Genomic DNA, 21998 nt, shown 5'->3' on the forward strand with positions numbered 1-21998 from the left:
ACAGCTGGTTTTATTCTGTACCCTGCTCCAGCTGGTGTTTAACCAGTACCCTAATCATAGCTGGGGTTTAACTAGTAAGGTAAGAAGTACAAGCATGCTTCTTGGAGGCCAAGCTCATTTGCATCTGCATCCCTTTTTCTCTCTCCTGTAAGGACTGAATAGAAATAAAATGTAAACTAGAAAAACAGCTTGAGAACAAAAATCCTATCAGATCTCCCAATCAGCCTAATACCCATGGACAAAATCATAATTATTACAACCACCTTAGAATTAAAACCAAGCTGTCAATACCCAAACAGGACTCAAATTCAACTCCCTTTTCTTTCCTCTTTTATATATATCCCAAACAATACTAATCTACTTTATAGAGCAACCATAGGATTAATCAGCTTAAAAAAGCTAAACTCGTAAGAGATGAAGAAAGCTTATGTATCATTAACCACTGTGGTGAACTGCCACCTGACGATGAACTCGTTACAGCCAGCTGAACTAACAGTACCGAGGATTGTTGCTAGCAGCATAAGAAGTAGAACTAAAAAAGCTGTTAAGAGGCTGGCAGGGAAGCTATCTGAAGAAGCTGTTGGAAAGTGCTGGTCCTCCTTGTCATGCTGGCTTTCCTGATGAAGTTGGCTGTTCCTGTCAGGAGAAGTATGGGACCTCACTGTGGCTGAGAATGGCTACGGTTCCCTTTGGGGGAGCTCTGGTCCTCACCTTGAGCATCAATTGAGCATCAACCTTGTCATGTTGGCCTTCCTGATGGGAACTTGGCTTTCCTCATCAGATGAGCTCACAACTTCACTGTTGCTGAGAATTTGTGTGTTACTTTCCGGGGGGAGCTCTGGTTCTTACCTTGAGCATTGTTTTCTGGCTCCAGTTCAGATCCCTCAGACTGCTAGCACAGAGCCTTCATCCTGCTGGCATAGACTTTTTAGCTTACCACTGACCTTGGGGCCTTTCCAGCACAGATCTGTGAAGTGACCTGCATGAGACATTGTCATGGGCTCTAGGCCTCCAGTTAGACTGGTGGGAGGCATTGTTATGGGACAAAATCTTCAGCTGGACTCATGCAGGATATTAGGATCCAGGCCCTCAGCTGGATTCTCTGATCTTCAGTGTGTGAACAGATTTCCTGCACTCTTTTTATATGACCCTTTGGGTGAATACTATAAAATAATCTTATAAAATGTGTGTCCTGTGTTGTATTGTTCACCTTGCAAAAACTCCAAACCACAACATCCACTTTCACATTTAACAAATGAAATAAGCCTCTTGTTTCATCAAGATATAAACCACTGTGTTAATTAATTAAAACTAATACTAAGGGCTGGGGTGATAGCTCAGTAGAATAAGTGCTTGTCTGGCAAGCGCAAGGTCCTGAATTCAATCCCTGGTACCACAAAAAAGAAAACTAATACTGAGGGCTGGGGTGGGGCTTAGTAATAGAGCTTGCCTAGTATTCATAAAATCTGGGTGCAATGCTCAGAACCATCAAAAAAAAAAAAAAAAGTAACCCTCCAAATGTTTAAGTCATAAGTAATATTTCACATTTATGAATATAATCATTATATTTTCTAAATTACCCAAGTGTCTGTAAAGAAAACAGCCTGAGTCATACACAGGAAAAAAGGTAACTTTCAATTAACAACATCATAAAATAAAATTAAGCGAAGTGAGACCTCTGAGCCACTTGGCTGTCTACCCCATTACCAAAGAAGCCAAGACATCCCATTTGATTATTACTATCACCATTATCTGAAGAGCTCTGCACCTCCTGGACCACCTGATTCCCAAATGAGTACCAAGAGGCCCTAACAAGCGCCAAGGATGAGATTTGAACATTTCCTATAGCACCTTCTGCTTTTTATATCAGTTATACTCTTAGAAACATCCACTGCAATGACAGGAAGTCATTACAGAATTTCTTCTATTTCCTTTCTGTTCAGTGAGTTTGCTTTTTAACAAGGCTAATGGAAATGAGAGTTACTGTGTCCTTCAGATGCCCGAGAGAAACCAGATAAGCTAGTTGAAAGCATTACTTCTACCAGTACTCACAGGTTTGCTTTTGGACGTTCTACTTTATAAACCTCATTATCAAACAGCAGGACAGCTGTTAGATATGGTGATGAACATTATGGAAATGCTTAGATGGAATAAAAAATGTGAGTGGATTGGATTAAATTACCTGCAAGAAAGAGAAAAACTCAGATGGAAGTAAAAAGAATCAATCATAGATATGAATCAAACAGAGCTACATGGAAATGTTAGAGCCTGTTTATAAATTGTTACCTTTGGGGTTTGCTATAATAAAGGTTCTTAGAATATGTGTGCAAGCATTTTTTTAAATTCAGCAAAGGCAAGTAAGGTTAAATTAACTGCACCCATTACAATTCTTGCCTGCCCAAAATAGGTTAGAGGTCACTTACATAAATTCAGCCATTCCTAATAATATGAAGATTACTTTACACGGGCCAGGGATCCAGCTCAGAGGCACAAGTGCCTGCCTGACTAGTGCAAGGTCCTGGGTTTGATTCCCAGCACCCAAAAAAAAATAAGCTTACACTAAAATCCTACTATTAGAAATCTGAGTCTGTATGGGAAAAGAAGAATTGTCCATTCAGCTGAAGAATGGTGTTTACAACACAGTTAGGAATGAGACTTAGTAAACTGAGGTAAAATTTTCAATTCTACAACCAGTTTCTATTTCATTTTAATAAAATATTTCAAAATTTATTTAATGCTCAATTATAAATCAAATTTTTATGAGAAATTACTTAGAAAAAAAAAAACTTACATCAATTTCTTTGTTTGTTTTATTAGCAAGAGTGGGACACACAAATCTTTCTGATACCAGCTCTGTAACTCTCTGTCTTATGAAATTACAAGGTAAATTCATGGAACAAAACATGAAACTGGTAGTAATCCTACCATGCTTCTAATCACTGGAACTATCTCTGAGGGTGAGATGAAACTGGTAATGAAATGTAAGAGTACAAATGATAGAGAAAGAAAAAAGCCACAGAGGAGAGGAATATGCAAAACAGTTATCATCTAATACTTTAAGTTGGACACTGAATTTGGACAGGACTTTTAATATGCATAGGAAAAATGTTTCTGGAAATTCCAGGTCTTTACCCTTGGCCCAAGCACAAATGGACACACATGAGCTAGAACTCAAAAATCCCAAACGCACAGTGAAAATACAGCAGAGCTGTCTATAAAACCAGAGTTTCTGTATTTGACCAGTCTTTGACATGCCCCTGCCTCACCATACGAGGAGACACATGCGAGGCTAGGTACAAAAGCTATTACTAGTGTGAGAACTGGAGAATTGAATGAGAAAAACACAATTGCCTCAGGATCAGCAACAGTAATAAGAAACTGTCAGATACGCTCCAAAAGGAACATAAGGGTCTGCACGACCCTTAAAATCATTGTGTGGCCTCACGTCTCCGCTAGGTCACATCTGCAGACTGTGTTCAAAAAAGAAACCCATGTGGCCTTGTAGCTACACCAGGTGGAGACAAAGAGTAATCAATCTTTCAACTGGTCAGGCAGAGTCAAAACTCATCCTTTAAGGAGAGGACTTTACTCTGGTGCTTCTCCTCACCCTACCTTCTTCCAACTTTCTACCCAAAGGGCAGATTGAGTGACTCATAGAGTAATCTGAATTGTAAAAGGAAATAAAACTGTAAGGCAAAGAAATGTCTCTCACAAATTACCTCCACTGGTGAAATCACAGTATTATAATTCCAACTTGGGGTCGGAGAAAGCAATGCCACAAGTAGGTTACCTGACTGCAGAATTCACCCTAAACTTGCTAATCCCAGGAGAGCTGGAAAGAGCTCCCCAGTTCCCTTATGGTAATTAATCGTACTCCTCTGCTGGAGGTCTCTCTGTAGAAGGGGTGTGGGCTGGTAGACATCATTCCTTTCCCAGACAGTATAAGCCTGGAAAAAATCTCAAGTTGTTCACTTGTATTCAAAACTGTAAGCTCTGTAGATGCAGGGTGCCACACAATTAACTAGAAGCCTTGTGGGAAATAACCACACATTCCCTTATTAAAATTCTTCATATTTCAAGGGCTGGGGACATAGCTCAGTAGAATAAGCGCTTGCCTGGCAAGCACAAGGTTCTGAGTTCAATCCCCGGTACCACAAAAAAAATAAAATAAAATAAAATAAAATTCTTCTTATTTCAAAGGCAATGATCTGGGCAAAATCAAGTTGAAAACACAGCCCTGCCCATTACCCCTAGAAATGCCCTCTCAAAGACAAGCTTCTTCCCGATGGCAGAGGTTACTTTGGGGGCTTTTCCTGCAAGGCAGAGTAGCACAGGGTCACCTGCCACTGACTTTCCTTTCAAAGTAGCTATCCAGTTTAAGGTTCTCCACAAATCACATAAAGAAAACAAGCTCATTCTCTTTTACTCATTAAAAACAAAAACCCAAACGGTTCCCAGATTTAGAACATACCTACAAATGAAAAAGTGAAAAGGGGGGAACACACACCCACATAATCTTTCCATTCAAAGAGGCACTATTCCACAATTGCTCTGGAGTTTATAATTAACAAACAAGCATAACCAAGAACAGAAATTTCTCCAATCTTGTAATTCATACTAGAATCCAACTTATTCCAAAATTATATCATAAGCACAGGGCTGGATACCCTGGCTAAATCAGAAAGAGAGAGAGAAAGAGACAGACAGACAGTGTGTCCCTAGGATGGGATGGGATGGGGTGGGGTGGGGTGTGGTGTGGTGTGGTGTGTAAAGGCTTCATGATGCTAAATAAGTACTGCTCTGCAAAGCACTAGGTATTCACAAATTACCTCCACTGGTGAAATCACAGTATTATAATTCCAACTTGGGGTCGGAGAAAGCAATGCCACAAGTAGGTTACCTGACTGCAGAATTCACCCTAAACTTGCTAATCCCAGGAGAGCTGGAAAGAGCTCCCCAGTTCCCAAGATATTCTCTTCAAAAGCTAACCAGGATGAGTGCAGGTCCTTCGAGAATCACTAGAGTAAAATGGGCCTGACATGTCTCTAAATCCTGTCTGAATGTAGACATTCCCTCAGAAAAGAACAGGTTGCTGGTGTCTGATTTGACAAACCTTCTGCAGTGATTTAACACTAGCTCTCAACTTTGGAAACAGCACATTAAGGAGCTTACTGTGAGACACACTTTCTAACAAGGTGAAGGAAAAGACAACCTTTGGGTTTTTAATCTTTTCCAATAAGACCATTCATAAAAGTCAAAATGCTTCCTGCCACCTTTATGGAACTTGCATACTCTTGAATTATACTAACTAGTGAAACACATAATAAATAGGGTTTATTAATTTATGAACCAGTGGTACTTACAGATGAATTTCTATTTTTAAGCAACAGTGTCAGTTGGAAATCTGTAGTATTAGGTGTAGTATATACACAAGAGTACAGGACTGCCAAGCACATTAGCTCTAATCCCAGCTATTCAGGAGGCTGAGGCAAGAGAACTGAGACTTGGAGGCCAGCCTGTGCAATTTAGCAAGATCCTGTCTCAAAGTAAAATAGAAAGGGCTGGGGATATGTTTGCCTAGCACACACAGGGCCCCAGATTTAATCTCCCATACCACCTCTCCTGCCAAAAAAACTACAGGTCTTAGATGATTCTACAAAATCCTCCTTGAAATCCTGCAATTTGAACCCAAGGATAGGAAAGCCCTGGCTACCACAGCACAATGGTAGTGTTCTCAGCTGAGCAGGCCTGGTAGGCTGTCTCTGGTGGGGAACCTGAAGACAGAGAACAAAGAAATGAAAGCCTGCAAACCACACCTCCCACACTTTATCATTTTGCTCAAGATCGCTATTACAGCCCCATTTCCAGTGGCCAACATAAGACACTGACATTTAGGCAGGGAAACCATAGAGCCTAAGTACTTATTATAGTAAGCAGTAAATGAAAGAAAAGAGCAACAGTGTCATAGAAGAAAATTAGTTTCTGGTTTTTCTTTTCTTTTCTTTTTTTTTTCTTCTTAAAACAGGGTCTCACTGGGTACTTCATGCTGGCCATGAATTCACTATGTTGCCCAGGCTGCTCTCAAATTTATAGCAATCCTTCTGCCTCAGCCTCCCATGGTGGGATTATAGGTCTGTACCACCACATGCAGCAAAAAGCACTAAAATTGAAAGGAAATAGCCCCATCTTTCTCCCATCTCTCCCAATACCCTCTATTATCACTCTCAACACACTATTCAACATGATGTGGACCAGTACTGCACCATTATATCAACAAACACTTAGCATGCAGTACATTGGTACTCCTGCTGCAATCATTCACTCGTATAAACACACACATACACACACACACACACACACACACACGCACACACACGCACACACACGCACACACACGCACGCACACGCATGCACGGCAAAGTCCTATCTACCCTTCGTACTCAACACTGGCAGGCAGATGGATGTCCCCTTCTTTCTGGTCCACTCCAGCATTCCCCTGCTTACTGCACCAAGACTTCCACAACAGTACTTACCATAGGGCAAGTCACTGGAGCCACTTCCTCACTGCATGTCACTACTCATCTTTCTATTCATAAAACCCTGCACACTGCTTAGCACTGAATGCTTTGTGAAAGTATACCACAGAAACCAGGGCATGAACAGGTAATTACGGAGAAAAGCTGCTACATGAGGACTGTTACACAAAACTGTCCTAGCTTTCACTTACTGGGGAAAAAATCAACTAACTAGTCACTTCTAATTCTTGCCTGCTAAGTGATATTACATATGCTATATATAAAGATAAAAAAGGAAAAGGTCTGCTTTTCCATTAGAAGGCTTAAACCAGACATAGAGATCCAAACAGTAAGGAATCGTGGATCGCTCAAACAAGCAGGAGCCTCCCCAGAAGGTAAATACTTGTGAGGGAAGCTCCAACCAGCCTTCACTCATCTGCCCTCCAGTTCCCTGATAACCAAAGAACTGAAGGTACACTCACCGGGCTTGCTGCCTTCCCGCTCGTGGCCCAGCTGCCCTTTGGTATTCAAGCCACACGTGTATACCTCCCCATCCTCCAGCAGGAACACAGAGTGGTTTCCTCCACAGGCCACTTCCTTGACGCTTCTGTCAGATATGAATCCGCACACCTGTGGCTCGGCCACAATTCCTCGCAGGTTGGTGCCGATACCCGGTTGGCCCAGAGAGCAGTATCCCCAACATAACATTGTTCTCCTCCTTCAGGCACTCATGTAGCCTAAGAGGGTAGGGAAGGAAAAGTTAAAATTGGTAACTTTTTTAAAAAAATAGGTCAGAGGAAGCCAATTTAAGTAAAAAACATAACCAATTTTTAAAATAATCCTCCTGCTAATACTCCTCAGGCATACTGCACCTTAAAACACTAATAATGTTGGGCTGGTGAGATGGCTCAGTGGTCTAAAGCACCTACTTAGAACAAGCTAAACTAAGCAGAGCACAGGGACCGCAGTTCAATCCCCCAGTACCACATGCCAGCCAGCCCCGTCCCCTGGTGGGCTGAGCTGGCCACACACAGACACAAAATAAATAAATAAATAAATAAATAAATAAATAAATATTTTAAAAAAAAAACAAAACACTAATGTTATGGTTATAAGTTACAGTGATGCTATTTTATGTTTTAGTTTAAGAATTTTAAAAGCAATTTTAAAATACTATCTTTGAACGACCTGTAGTTTGCCAGTCTGAGACAGAATTCCTAAAACAACAAACTGGTTGAAACACACTCTGCGAGCTGCGAAGTAATAAGTTTTAACCTACTCTCATGACCTTATTCTTCCTCAACGTACCTTTTATTTGAATTTTCTCATTAGTCCTTAAAATAAGTTTGAACCAATTTGCTCCTTTATGTAACCCTGTTATTAGCTTGGTTAGCAGCAGTATTTCACCACTTAAAAATAAATGGAAAAAAGCATTCCTCTCCTCACCCTCTTACCCATGGGCCCTCTCTGGGGACAGCCTGCTTTTTCCTCTCACAGTGCCACTACACCACCCTAACTGGCAGCTTTTTCTTTAAACTTTGATCATTAACACCCCACCAGACTTAAAGCTTCAACAGAAACCACTGTGTAACACAGGCTTCTTTTATTTAGCAGAAACCCAGTCAATTTGGCTGCCTGAGTACTGCTGATGCTAGCTCAAAAGTTTTAAAAATGCATGTTTCTCTTTCATACAAACAAAAACAAAATCTCATCTCTCTACCAGTTTGCAGTTATCTGCTAGGTTAGCCAGATAATAAGCTTGAAGAAGATGTAGAAAAACAGGATCACTCCCACATTGCCGGTGGGAATGCAGAGCAGCTTTAACAGTCCAGCAGTCCCCCCAAAAAAGGGTAAAACAGGGTTCTCATATGATCCAATAATCTCATCTTAAGTACCTATCCAAGAGAACTTCAAAAAGTCATCAACACAACACTTGTCTGTAAATGTTCACTGCAGCATTATTCATATAAAAAACTAGAGATAACCCAAATGTCCATCAGTGATGAATGGGTAACAAAATGGGACCTATTCAATGGAATAGTATTTACTCATAACACAGGTGAACCACAAAAACATTACAAGTCAAAGAAACCAGCCTGGCCTGGGAGATGGCTCAGTAGAATAAGTGCTTGCCTGGCAAGCGCAAGGGCCTGAGTTCAATCCCCGGTTCTGAAAAAAAAAAAAAACAAAACAGGCCATGAAAGACCACAGAAATGTCCACAAAAAGCAAATCTACAAGGACAGAAAGAGCAATGGTTGCCAAGAGAAAGAGGATATTAAGGAAATAGAAAATAACCACCCCAATGTCTTTCAGGGAGTCGTGAAATACTGTAAGTTGTTGTTGTAATAACTGTTACACATCTTGATGAATATACTAAAAACCTCTTAATTCCACATTTTAAATTGGCATTTGAGAAAATATGTGAATTTTCTCAATGAAGACTTCTAAAATTGTTTCCAAATCTCCTTTCTCTTACTATATATGCACAAACTTAGACAGCCCATACTAGCCAGTAAGACTGTTGGGTTTAATTACTGGAACTGTCATTATAAAGTAATATGCACAAAATGCTTCATAAGAAACATTTCTTGGGACTGGGGAGATGGCTCAGTAGAACAAGCGCTTCCCTGGCAAGTGCAAGGGTCTGAGTTCAATGCCCGATTTTGGCAAAAAAAAAAAAAAAGCATTTCTTCTAAAACACAAGTGAAGAAGGACCAACCCTTAGCGTTACTATGGATAACTGAAGATATTAATTTCTATTGCCCCTTTTTGCTTACAAAGACTTGAGAGGAAGGACAGCTTTGCCTACACTTTGTTCAGAAACAAACAAAAAACCTGTAACTTCATTCTTTTACCTTTTAGTACTGCTGAGGTTGGGTCAAACTGGCTCTTCAGGAAAACTCCTATGGGGCTGGGGAGATGGCTCAGTGGAATAAGCACTTCCCCGGCAAGTGCAAGGGCCTGAGTTCAATCCCTGGTTCTGCCAAAAAAAAAAAAAAAAAAGAAAAAGTTGTTGGGCTGGAGAGATGGCTCAGTGGTCTAAAGCACCTACTTGAAACAAGCTTGGCAAAGCACAGGGACCGCGGTTCGATCCCCAGCACCAAATGCCAGCCAGACCCGCCCCCTGGTGGGCTGAGCTGGCCACACACACACACAATAAATAAATGTAATAAATAAAAATAAATAAATATTTAAAAAAAAGAAAAAGAAAACTCCAATGAGTTCCCTCTGGTTCTGAAAATAAGGTCCAGAATTTAGAGAAAGTGAGAAAAATCCCAAGCACTTCCATTATGGCCTAGATCTAAAATGTCTCCCACATGTTCCATGTGCTCAGAGATGGGACTTGTGGGAGATAGGTCATGAAAGCACTATGCTTTCAGTGGAATGTGCTGGGAGACGGTGGAGCCCACTTGAGGAGGCAGGCCCATGGGGGAATGCCTTCAAAAGTATACTGCAGGGGCCAGGGAGATGGCTCAGTGGAATAAGTGCTTCCCTGACAAGGGCAAGGGCCTCAGTTCAATCCCCAGTTCCACCAAAAAACCAAACCAAAACAAAAAAACAGTATACTGTATACTCTGTCTTGTTTGTTCCTTTTTCTCAGCTCCCTGGATGCCATGGGTTAAGCAGGCTTCCTCAACCCCTTCTACCCTGACATTTCTGCCTTAGGGCAAGCTAACTGTGAACCTCTTCAAAACTATGAGCCAAAATAAACCTCAAATTGTGGGTATTTGTATTTTGCCTGAGCCATGGAGAAAAAAAAAAAAAAAAAACTAACACAATGTCATACAGAAAAGTAGATGAGGGGGCCAGGGAGATGGCTCAGTATAATACACACTTGCCTGGAAAGCACAAAGATCTGAGTTCAATACCCAGTTCCACCAAAAAAAGAAAGAAAGAAAGAAAGAAAGAAAGAAAGAAAGAAAGAAAGAAAGAAAGAAAGAGAGAGAGAGAAAAAAGCGGATGAGAATAGGAGTGCAGCTCAGCTGTAGAGTTCTAGCATACTGGAGGCCCTGGATTCAATCCATAGCACCTAAGGTGGGGGAGGGGGCAGCTCTCCTGATTAGCATGCCAAATTAAGATGGACAGTAACTCCATCTTACAATATGGCTGGAAGTATGGAACATGGCTAGTAAGTAGTGGATTGTACAAAGAAGAGCAAAGGAACTTTAACACTGATGACTAAAATTCAGCTTGAAGTTGTTGCCTATCTTGATTACGTTTAAGAATCCCAAACTTTCTAACAAAACTAACACAAAACACAGTCTTACAATTTCACTTTTCCACCATTGACAAATTTTAAAAATCTTCAAAAGAAAGCCCATAAAGTACCTCATGATCCCGCCCCACACCACCACCAGGGCACGCTGAGATGGCAACTGAGACTGGGTATGGTGGCGCACACCTGTAATCCCAGCTCTTAGGAGGCTGTAAATAGGCTGATCACTACGAATCCGATCTAGTAGTGAGACCCTGAACACCCTGTAGACCCTTCCCTAAAATAAAAAAAAAAAAAAAGTGCCTCATTAATTTTGAAGATTATGTGAAGAAGAAATTTGGGTGAGGCCCAATAGCAAAATTTAAACATCTTTCTTCGCCTCAGGAATTCTTAAAAAATCTGGGAGACACTAAACCTCTAAATCAATGCCCAATATTCTTCAGTTCAAATGACTTTATCTGTTAGTGGATGTTAAGAGAAACAGTGTTGAGCTGGGGAGATAGCTCAGCGGTCTAAGCGCCTGCCCGGCAAGCTCAAGGATCCAGGTTCGACCCCCGTACCACATGTGATACTGGCCTGGAACCCAACATGGTGGTGCATTCCTGTTATCCCAGCACTGGGGAGGCTGAGACAGGAGGCTCACTACGAGTCCGAGCTGAATAGTGAGACCCTATAACAAATAAATAAAAATTAAAAATTAAAAAAAAATTTAAAAGGGAAACTTGTTAGACTAGTCTTTTTTTTTCCAAAATTTTATTGATAAACAGCAATGAGACAGTTTCAAATCAAATCGGAAGGACAGTTTCAACAAATAACACATTGCATATATTCTTCTTAGTGGTTAATTGCTGTACAAGATGCAGACTTGAGATCCTATTTACAGACACCATTAGAACAAATCATTCTATTCATTAAGAGAATGCAACTATATATCTATCCTAACCACTTTGAATACACAGATACAAAATGGACATTCATCTGTATACCCTATTTTTTCTAAGTTCCGTTATTGAATATTATAGGTGTGTAAACTCAGCAAAATATTCCAAAAGAGTCCAGTAGACCATAATAGCATTGGGTCTTCTGTTTAACTGGCAATGTCAGAAATTATTGACCTGAGTCCCCCACAGCTCAACATAACAGCATGGCTTTACTTCCTATATTTCGTCTTCATACTTTTCTACTGGATGGATAAGACCAAGGTAAAGCAGGACCTGTGCAATAAGAGTTGTAGCTTTTTGGTCTGAGGAGGTCAGTGAAATCCCCTCAGGATTTATCCTGAGATCCTGTACCTCAGATTGTAGAACCTTTGTAGACTAGTCTTAATGACAGATATTTCAATTACAAAATATAAATTTTAATTATATTATGAAATATCCTTGTCTAATTGTACAACTTAAAGCTGCTATTTTTCCCAACATTGAGAATCAGCTTCAAGTTCTAGATGACTAACAAGACTTCCAGACAAAACTGCAGATATCAAAGGTGTCTTACCTAATCTTTTGCCAATGGAAAGAGGATAGATTCTAGTGGAAATGATAAAGTTTTACACTGAATTATAGTACTAAACAGGACATATCAAAGCTGAGTTTATTAACCAATGTAGAGTAGAGAATTTTTACTGATTTCTATGAATCTAAAGTTAAAAATGAGACAGCTTATTGGATTTTCGGTGTAAAACCCAGCCTTTAACCATTCTCCCCTCTTTTGTGATACTAGGGATTAACACTTTCCAGAGCCTTACGCATTTTGTACACACAAGGCAGGCACTCTACCACTAAGCAGTTATCTGCAGCCCCTTTTTTCCCCTTTTTTTGAGATAGGATCTCACTAAATGGCTTCAAATCTGTGATCCTCCTGCCTCAGCCTCCTCAGCCGCTGCAAAATCAGGTTTTAAAATTACAAACTCCAACATAAAACCATGCCAAATGGCTACAAATTACAGATTACAACACAAATGAAGTTAATTTTTTCAACCCTCCTTGACAACAAATATAGTAGTTTACCCTTAACTCCATGACATTAATTTACATATATAATTGTATCATGGTGATCCAGGCTTATTCTCTGAACTCTTCAGGATTTTAGGCAACGCAAGAAAAGGCCCAGAGTCAAATATAAAACTGAATTTCAATTTGCTCTGTTAACTAGGTAGTTCTGCTTCTTCCAGAGTTTAATTCCTTCTCTAGATTCTAAGGTCTAAATATTATTCTTCAGGTTAATTCCAAAGGTTGGGAGAAAAGGAGGAGAGTTAAAATGCAGAACTGGCAGTGTGGTGGGATAAAGATAGGATGATGCAATTTATTCATAATTTAATTATCTTAATTCCCCAATTGCTATTATCCAAGCTAATTTTCATTTCAATGTTTCATGATTTCTATCTTACCTCTCCTACCAATAACTACATAAGCAACATCACAGTGCATCCACGATACATCAGTCACTGTGCTCATGTGCATTTTATATCTTTATCTGATTAAAGTTCTCAACCCAGTACCTTCAGCACTATTTCTAGCCTCATTTTCAAATAAATCAAGGCTCAGAGTGATCAAGAAGTATGCCCAAGGGTAGCAGCACCAGACAATGAATCTGAGGCTCACACCTACATCTATACTTTAGCCAGAAAACTACACTGCCTCCCAAGTAGATGTGTATGTCACCTACAATATCCCAAAACAAAAACTACTTGGGGCTTGCCTAAGTTGTAATCACTGTACAATACAGGGTTTTCTGAAAAGTTAAAAATAAACTTTCCCTCTGAGAGTGGAACCAACTGGCATAAGAAATAATAAACGAGATCAGACAGCTAGAGGATTAGCCAGGTACAATGTGTCCAAAGGTCTAATTCAGCACTGCTGGCATCACTGGGCACTCTGGTCTCCTGACCATAATCCACACTGTCTCCCCTCCTGCTCCTAGTGGAATAGAATCTTTTACTTCTCTTCAAAACACACTATCATAAGGGTGGGCCTGATACCTCAGCGGACTAAAGAGCCTGCTTAGGCAGAGTACAGTAGCTGGGGTTCCATCCCCGTGTGCTGTGCCGGCTCCACCCCCAGGGCACGCTGAGATGGCAATGGTGACTGGGCAGGGGGTGCGTGCCTGTAATCCCAGTACTTGGGAGGCCGTACAGGAGAATCATTATGAGTCTGATCTATGTAGTGAGACACTGTAGACCCTGCCCTAAAATATAAAAAAAAAAAAGAAAAGAAGGAAAGAAAGAAAGAAAAGGGGATTTAGGCTGTAGCTAAGAATGAAAGACCTGGATTCAATCAGCAGTCAAAAAAATAAATAAATAAAAAGTTTAGAACAAAACACACAATCATGAAATCTCCCACAGGATAATATAAGACTATTTTTCTCAACTGTCCCACATTGCCTCAGCCCCACCCAATCCATTTCCCATCTCTCATTTCTCCTTACAAAACAAAATGAAGGATCATTTTCTTTCTTTCTTCTTTTTTTTTTTTTTTTTTTTTGGCAGAACCGGAGATTGAACTCAGGCCCTTGTGCTTGCCAGGGCCAACATGCACTCATTCCACTGAGGACAACTTTTAGGGCCGGCCAAATAGCTCAGCAGATTAAAGCACCTACAAGCAAGTGTAGGGGCCAGGGGTTCAATCCCCAGGCCTGCCATGCTGGCCCTGCTCCCAGGGTATGCTGAGATGGGTGATTAAGACTGGGCGTAGCACATGCCTGTAATCCCAGCATTTGGGAGGCTGTAAACAGGACAATCACTAAGAGTCTGATCTATTAGTGAGACCCTGAACATCCTTGTAGACCCTTCCCTAAAATACAGAAGAAAAAAAACCAAAACAAAACAAAACCCCACAAAGGACAACATTCCCTCCATGTCATACATGGTACTCTGTGCTGTCCTTCTCTGACCTATTTTTGGTAAAAGATTCAGAAGACTTATTCTGTTTGTTTCTTTTCTGAGACAGTCTTGCTATATATAGCTCAGGCTGGCCTTGAGCTCATTATAGCACAGGCCTGCCTCAAACTTGTGGGGATCTTCCTGCCTCAACCTCCCCAGTACCAGGATTATAGGCATGCACCACCACACCTGGGTCAGGACACTCTTAACAGTCAAGAAAACTGAAGTTCAACCCTGAGTTAATCACATGCTCACTGGGAAACCTGGAAAAAAGATGATTAACCACTCTAAGCCCATTTCCTTTAAAATGGAGAAGAGAGCAACAGGGCACTGTGCAGATTAATGAGAAAATGCATGTAGAAATACTCAGCAAGGTGCCAGTCAGGCAATCTTCAGAGACCAATAAATGTCAGCCGCTACTGTCACTGTTACACCTACTCCTGGTGTTCTGCTTTGAGATCTCAGAGGCAGGACAGTTTTTGGAAGAGGCCAGAGACATAACTCCTCCTCCCTCCCTCACTGTGATTATCACTAAGTATGTCCTACCAATGACAAAAACTGTATCAGGTACAACAAGGCAACATTTCCACCATCTGCCATAATCTTATAAAGGAGATGTGAGGTTGCTAGGAGAAGGTTTTTTTTGTGTGTATTTTCTTTTAAATTTTAGAAAGGGTAGAAGCTGGGGGAAGGGAGGCCTTTCATCAATCCTATAGAATTGAATGCTGAAAGACAAAACTTCAGTTATCAAGCTTTTGTCTTAGAATCAATATATGCACAGAGTAGCCTAATAATGGAATCTCATTCTTTTATTCAAAACTCACTGAAATGGGGCCCGCAAGACAGCTCAGTGGGCTAAAGTGCCTCCTTAGGCAGGTGCAGCAACCAGGGTTTGATCCCCAGCATGCCAGCTGGCCCCGCCTCCGCCCTCTGGGAAACCCTGAGCCTGCAACTGAGACTGGGTGTGGTGGCACACACCTGTTATCCCAGCATTTGGGAGAATGAAAACAAGAGGATCACTACAAGTCCAGTCTGTGTGGTGAGACCCTATACTAAAATACGGAAGTAAAAAAAAAAACCTCACTGAAATGTAAATTACATTCACACAGAATTTCCAGTATCATTTAAAGCAGGGATAAGTTTCCTTTGAAATAGGTCTAGAAGTAAACACTGGAATTATGACATGTGTGGAAGTGTCTTTTTTCAAGGAAAGGCAATACCCAAAACTTCAGTGCTTTATAGGCACTCTACTTCTCAAAACAGAGCTTTCAACGAAACCAAAATTCAAAGGAGAATTTCAGTAAAAAAAAAAATTCTAATAACAATTCATTCTAATAACACTGTTGTCAGAACTTTCCCAAGCAGCCAAAGTGACATGAAGGCAAGCCACAGTTTACAACCATGTGAACCCACTCCAGCTGTCTTTGCTCTCCTTCACCGAGCTGGACTTGTTCCTCTGAGCCTTTCAGCCAAGACAAAAAATATTCCTGCCTCCGCCCCGACCATCCCTTAAAGGTGCTGACCTCTTGACTACCTTGTGCTGAACTCTATGAAGCCAAAAGAATGATCTCTCTGCCACCTTCAAAGACACCCAACCAGCCTGACGAGAAGTAAAAAGTCGGATGAGACCACGTAAGGATACAGAGCAGCCAACATGCCTACATCCAGCTGGTGAGAGTGGAAACTGGCATAACGACTTTGGAAAACAAGCTGGCACTGTCTAGTAGGAGAAGATGTGGATACTGCACAGCACAGTAATTCCGCTGCCAAGCACAACTACCCTCTTCAGCTGATTAAGAGTCTATGGTGCTGTTCCACTGACTGCAAGCTGGAGACACAGGCAGAGTAAAGCCTGGAGACCTGGAGTTTTCTGCAGTGATAGAAATGCTGTTACCTGCCCTGCCCAGGACGGTACACAGTACATACCCTGTGCAGCTACTGAATACATGAAAGGTGGCTAACAGAACTGAAAAACTCAAATTGTTATACTGCTTAATTTTAATAATCTTTGATGTAAGTGGCCATATACGACTAGTGGCTATCCTACTAGGCAGAGAAACTTCTGAACAGAGTAAGGAAGTTATGTGTGTAGGAATATTTCGGCATTATTAAAAACAGAGAACAAACGAACAAAAAGACATGCATGTTCACCAACAAGAAAACTATAGTACATACATAAAAATAGAATATAGTACAACAGAAAAAACTCCACCTGCACATATGGTTATATCTGGCACTTATCTGGCACTTTTTTTTTTTTTTTTTTGGTATTGGGGATCAAACTCAGGATATTGTGCTTGCCAGGCAGGCACTTATGCCACTGAGCTATCACCCTAACTCAGTATTGTTAAATCTTAAAAAAGAGTATTGAGTAAATAATGCAGAGCATGATGCATTTTTACAAAGTTTAAATGCAAATACAATGCCCTTACTAGTTGGAGATAAATGTATTCATTAATAGTAGTAAAATTATGAAGCAAAGCAAGAAAAAGTCACAAATACAAAACACAAGATGATAAATACAGAGGTTGAAGGAAGAGATAAAATATGGCAGGAGGACAAAGGAAACTTAATAGCAGGGCTTATATCATGCTTCTGTACTTCTGTTATTATATCTGATATCTATTATAACATTCATATATTTGACATATGTAACATATATATGTACATATATATGTTACATATATACCTAATATATAACATATGTACTATATATGCTAAGCTAATACTTCACAATAAAAAAAAGATGGGCATACCTATAACCCCAGTACTCAGGAGCCTGAGGCAGGCTATCACAAGTTCAAGGCCAGAATAGACATCTTAGCTATACTCTGTTTCAAATTAAAATTAATGGGTCAGCCAAATAGCTCAGGGATTAAAGTGCCTGCAAGCAGGCCTAGGGGCCGGGGTTCGATACTCAGGCCTGCTGTGCCGGGGCCCACCCCCAGGGCACGCTGAGACAGCGATTGAGACTGGGGGTGGTGGCGTGTGCCTGTAACCCCAGCTCTTGGGAGGCTATAAACAGGTGGATCAGTACAAGTCTGATTTAGTAGTGAGACCCTGGAAACCCTGTAGATCCTTCCCTAAAATAAAAAAATATATATAAATAAATAAATAAAAAAGTAAAATTAAGAGCGCTGGGGATATAGCTCAATGGTAGAGTGGTAGGCCTAGCATGTGTGAAGTCCTGGTCAACCCCCACTACCACCAAAAAAGAGAAACAAAAGCACTGTTGAAATAGTATCACTGCTTCTTACTTCTCCACCAACCTTCCCCTATGTGCCCACTGGCAGCTTCTCAGGGGAGAAGCCAGGTTTCACTCATCTTTGTGTCTCTTATTCTCAGCAGAGCTCAGGAGCACAGGAGAACAATACTTTGTAAATGCAGAAAACCTCACTGTGAGGAACCAGAATTCCTGCAATGTCAATTTTTAAACAGCTTTGTTTTCCACAGTGGCTAACAATCCACTATGCAGAAGCAAGTATCATTAACTCTAAGTTGTCTTACCTCACTCCACTTTATTAGAAAGCAGAGTACCTTTTACACCTGAACGCTTTCATAGAGTATCAACAGCATGAGCTGAAGTGTAGCTCAGTGGCAGAGCACCTGCTCAGCAAGTGCAAGTCCAATGCACACACAGCACTGGGGAACATATACTTACGTATCACCAGCATGCCAGAATTGATAGCACGGTCTTCTAGCTGGCCCATGCAAGCTCTACAAATGAAGAGCTGGGTTTATTTTTTTTTTAATTAATTCACAGAGAATAAGCTAGTATTTGGAAGGCAGTAGAGATCTGACATTTTCTGAACAAAGAAAAAGGAGTATTCATTTTAACTATAAGCCTACTTCATGTCTGAATCTGTGCTAAAAACTTAAACTAGGCAGAACACCAAAATTGGTGGAGTGGTAAGCAGCAAGGAAAGCTCCTCTCTGATAGTAACCATTCAGATGCTGAATACAGCAATCTGAGGAAGGCAAGAAGGAGAGAAGTGAGTCTTCTGACCTGGGAAGGATCTGAAGCATGAACTGGGGTCCACAGAGACAGTGAACCAAAAAACTTCAACAGAGGAGGAGGTAGCTGGCAGAATCCTCTCCCTGACATGGGGACTCACTGACAAGACCAGCAGTTCAAACCTGTAGACTCACAGTGATTGTTGGTGACATCAGAGGCCTCAGCAGAGAGATGCAGCAGTAGAGGGCGGCAGTGGATGTGAAGGACTGCACTAGCTGAGAGTGAGTGCTCAGTGCTCAGTGGTCTTACACAAGATAGCAATTGGCTGGGAGGCATCTTGGACAGCAGCAGACTGAGCTCACAACACCGTATAGCTGCTGGCTCCATCTAGCAGCTCCCAACTGGGCCCAGGTCGTGGAAGGTGTGCTGACGGCTGCAGCATCAATGAGTCTGCTCTTAGTCAGAAGGTGCAGGCTTTTGGTTATCCACCAAAAAGTTACTGCTGGATTGTTAGGATAATCAACATGGATCAGGATTCTGCATGCTTTGCCTACTAGTGACAGCAGAGACAATCCTGGAACTGGACTTTTTTTTTTTTTTTTCCATTCTCTTTCTCTCTCATTTGTTTTTTGTTGTTGTTATACCTATGTTTTGTATTTCTTTTTGATTTTTTGCATTTTTCTCTCCTTCACTGTTTATCTTATTTTTATCTAAGCATAAACATGGTTCCTAGCCTCAAGTGGTTGTTGTTTTGTTCTGTGTTCTTTTTATTTCTTCCTTCTCTCTGTCCCACAGTCTTCTGCACAATTTCACAAAGTTAACATGACCTCCCTGTGCCCTCCAGCCTTACTTATAATCTCTTCCTCTTCTACTTCTCTATTTTCTTCCTGCCCTCTTAAAATTTTAACCCCTAAAGACAAACTGACATATTAAGGACTTACATATTGCACATTATTTTCTGGTTTGTTTCAGATTTTATTATATAATCACAAATCTAGTTGAAGGCAGTTAAAGGTAGCAAATTAATGATTACCTCAGTTTTTCACTTTCTACACTGTTTAATGCTGCTGTTATTGCTAATGGTACTTTAGCCAAAAGTCACACAACTGTTCTAAATAGCCGTTCCTCCTTATATTCCAAAACTGAAATTAATGGTTGTAGAAAACATTGTGACACAGTACCAAAGAACGGGGGGCTGGGATGGGACAAGCAGGTAGCAATATCTTATCCATAAACAAATGGAAGAGGTAGGATCTTGCAACAGACTAAAAATCATCTAGGAGATATCTCAGAGAAGTAGTCATTTCCTAAGGGTTTTAAATACTACCAATAAAGAAACACACAATATACAAATATCACCCCAGGAATTGAACTAAAAAAAAAAGAAAAATAGAAAACAAAATGAAAAGATACTTGAATAAGAGTTATCACCATGCATCCACCACCTCACCAAAGGCAAATCCAGGGGGCAATGAGATGGGACAACCCAAAAGCTATCTACTGGACCTCCCTGAAGTGGGAACAACAAAGAAATTAAATGAGGCTCTAGGAAAGAAAATCAAATCAGAAATAATTTTTCAGATAACTGCAGAGATGGTGTCCATAATGAAAACCATGCTTAACGACCCTACAGCAGATACAAATTATAAAAACTAGAAGAGTTTAAAACACATTATAAGGAAGGGAATATATCACAATAGCACAGCACAGGCCTGCCAAGTGCAAACTCTTGAGTTCAATTCCCTGTATCACACAAACAAATCATAGTAACAAAAAAATAAAAATTATAGAAGCCACCTATGCTCAGCATTGGAAAGAAAGAGAATTCATAAGACAGATTCAAGCATATATACAGGAGAATACAATTTCCATCAAAAGTATCCACAGTAGCATTAGCCAATGCAAGGACAAGATCTCAGAGAAGACAGACATGCAGTTAGTAAGCATGAAAAAAATTGCAACTGACAATGAGAAATCAATGGAGCAACTGCTAAAAGAGACAAAGAAAAAAATTTAGGATTCAATATAGTAAATCAAAAAGGAGACAGCACATATGATATAAAACAAAACTGTTCACAGACAGCATAGCAGAAAACTTCCTGGAAAGAAAAAAGGATTTGACATCAAGTTAAGTGAGGCATTTAACTCCAATTAGCCACAACCAAAAATATCTAGGGCTGGCGAGATAGCTCAGAAAACTATGCGCCTTCTTAGGCATGCACAGGAACCGGGGTTCAATCTCCAGCACCACATGCTGTGCAAGCCTCACCCCTAGGTGTGCTGAGCCCGTGATCGAGTCCGTGGTGCACGCCTGTAATCCCAGCACTGGGGAGGCTGAAAACAGGAGGATCATTACGAGTCTGAGCTGCACAGTGAGGCCCTATACCAAATACATAAAAATTTAAAAAAAATTTTAAAAATCTACCACCAGGCACGTCACAGTCAAGATTCCAGAAATTCAAAGCAAGAATAGAATCTTATTTTTTAACCAGGGATTGAACTCAGGACCTTGGGCTTGCAGGCAGGAACCTATGCCATTGAGCTGTATCCCCACCCCCAAGAATGGAATCCTAAAAGGTGTTAGGGAAGAGAAACAAATCACTTATGAGGAAAAACCATTAGAATCACAGCTGACTTCTCAGCACAAACCCTCCACTCAATTAGAATTTGGAGTGAAGTATTTCAATCTCTAAAGAAAAACAAACTTCAACCAGATTGATGTATCCTACAAAGCTATCTTTTATAACTAAATGGAAAAGACACTTCTATGAAGAAAAACATCTGAGGAAAATTTATGACTACCAAACCACTCCAAATTTTTTGTTTTGAAGAACATTCTAGAAAGAAATAAGGAATACAACACCATGAACCTCAAAAGAAGAAATCCACCAGACAAGGCAAAAAATTAAACAGGGGAAAGAGAGGGGGAGGCAACAGCAAAATAACATGACAAGGATAAGTCAATATACGTCAGTTATAAACATCAATGCTAATGGTCTCAATTCAACCAACCAAAAAATAAAGATTGGCAGAATAAATCAAGATGCAAGATCCAACAATATGCTACATAAAAGAAACACATTTCATTCAAAAAGAAATTCATAAATTGAAGGTAAAAAATTGGAAAACAATATTCCATGTACCCAGAACTCAAAAAAAGCAGGCACAGCTATTCTATTAGCAAATAAAGTGAATTTCAAGCCAAGACTGATGAAATCAGACAAAGAAGGTTACTATACCCTTGTATAGGGAATAATCCAAGAGGAAGAGATAACAATCAAATATATAGGCAACAAATACCAGAGTATCCAAATATATAGAACAACTATTATCAGACATGAGAAATCAAATAAGCACTAATACTATTGTATTGGGGATTCTCAATGCCCCACTGTCACAAAAGGACAGATAAACTAGACAAAAACAAAACAAAA

The 21998-nt window shown here is 40.4% G+C and overlaps 1 protein-coding gene across 6 annotated transcripts in view; it reads right to left on the minus strand.

The window, feature by feature from the left end:
• Nucleotides 1-21998, minus strand: part of Herc3 (HECT and RLD domain containing E3 ubiquitin protein ligase 3) — a 202457-nt gene that overhangs the window by 168617 nt on the left and 11842 nt on the right. For 4 of the 6 annotated variants that reach the window (XR_002819192.1, XM_023706833.1, XM_023706829.1 and 1 more), the window contains one exon: nt 6998-7252. Coding sequence is in view for 5 of the 6 variants with exons in the window: in XM_023706833.1 (XP_023562601.1) it covers nt 6998-7223 (226 nt within the window). In the remaining variant the exon portion in view is untranslated. The remainder of the gene's footprint in view (nt 1-6997; nt 7253-21998) is intronic. The other 2 variants (XM_023706831.1, XM_023706832.1) reach the window with 1 other exon arrangement.

Source organism: Octodon degus, unplaced genomic scaffold (genome assembly GCF_000260255.1).
Source record: "Octodon degus isolate 3935 unplaced genomic scaffold, OctDeg1.0 scaffold00272, whole genome shotgun sequence".
Classification (NCBI taxonomy): Eukaryota; Metazoa; Chordata; class Mammalia; order Rodentia; family Octodontidae; genus Octodon; species Octodon degus.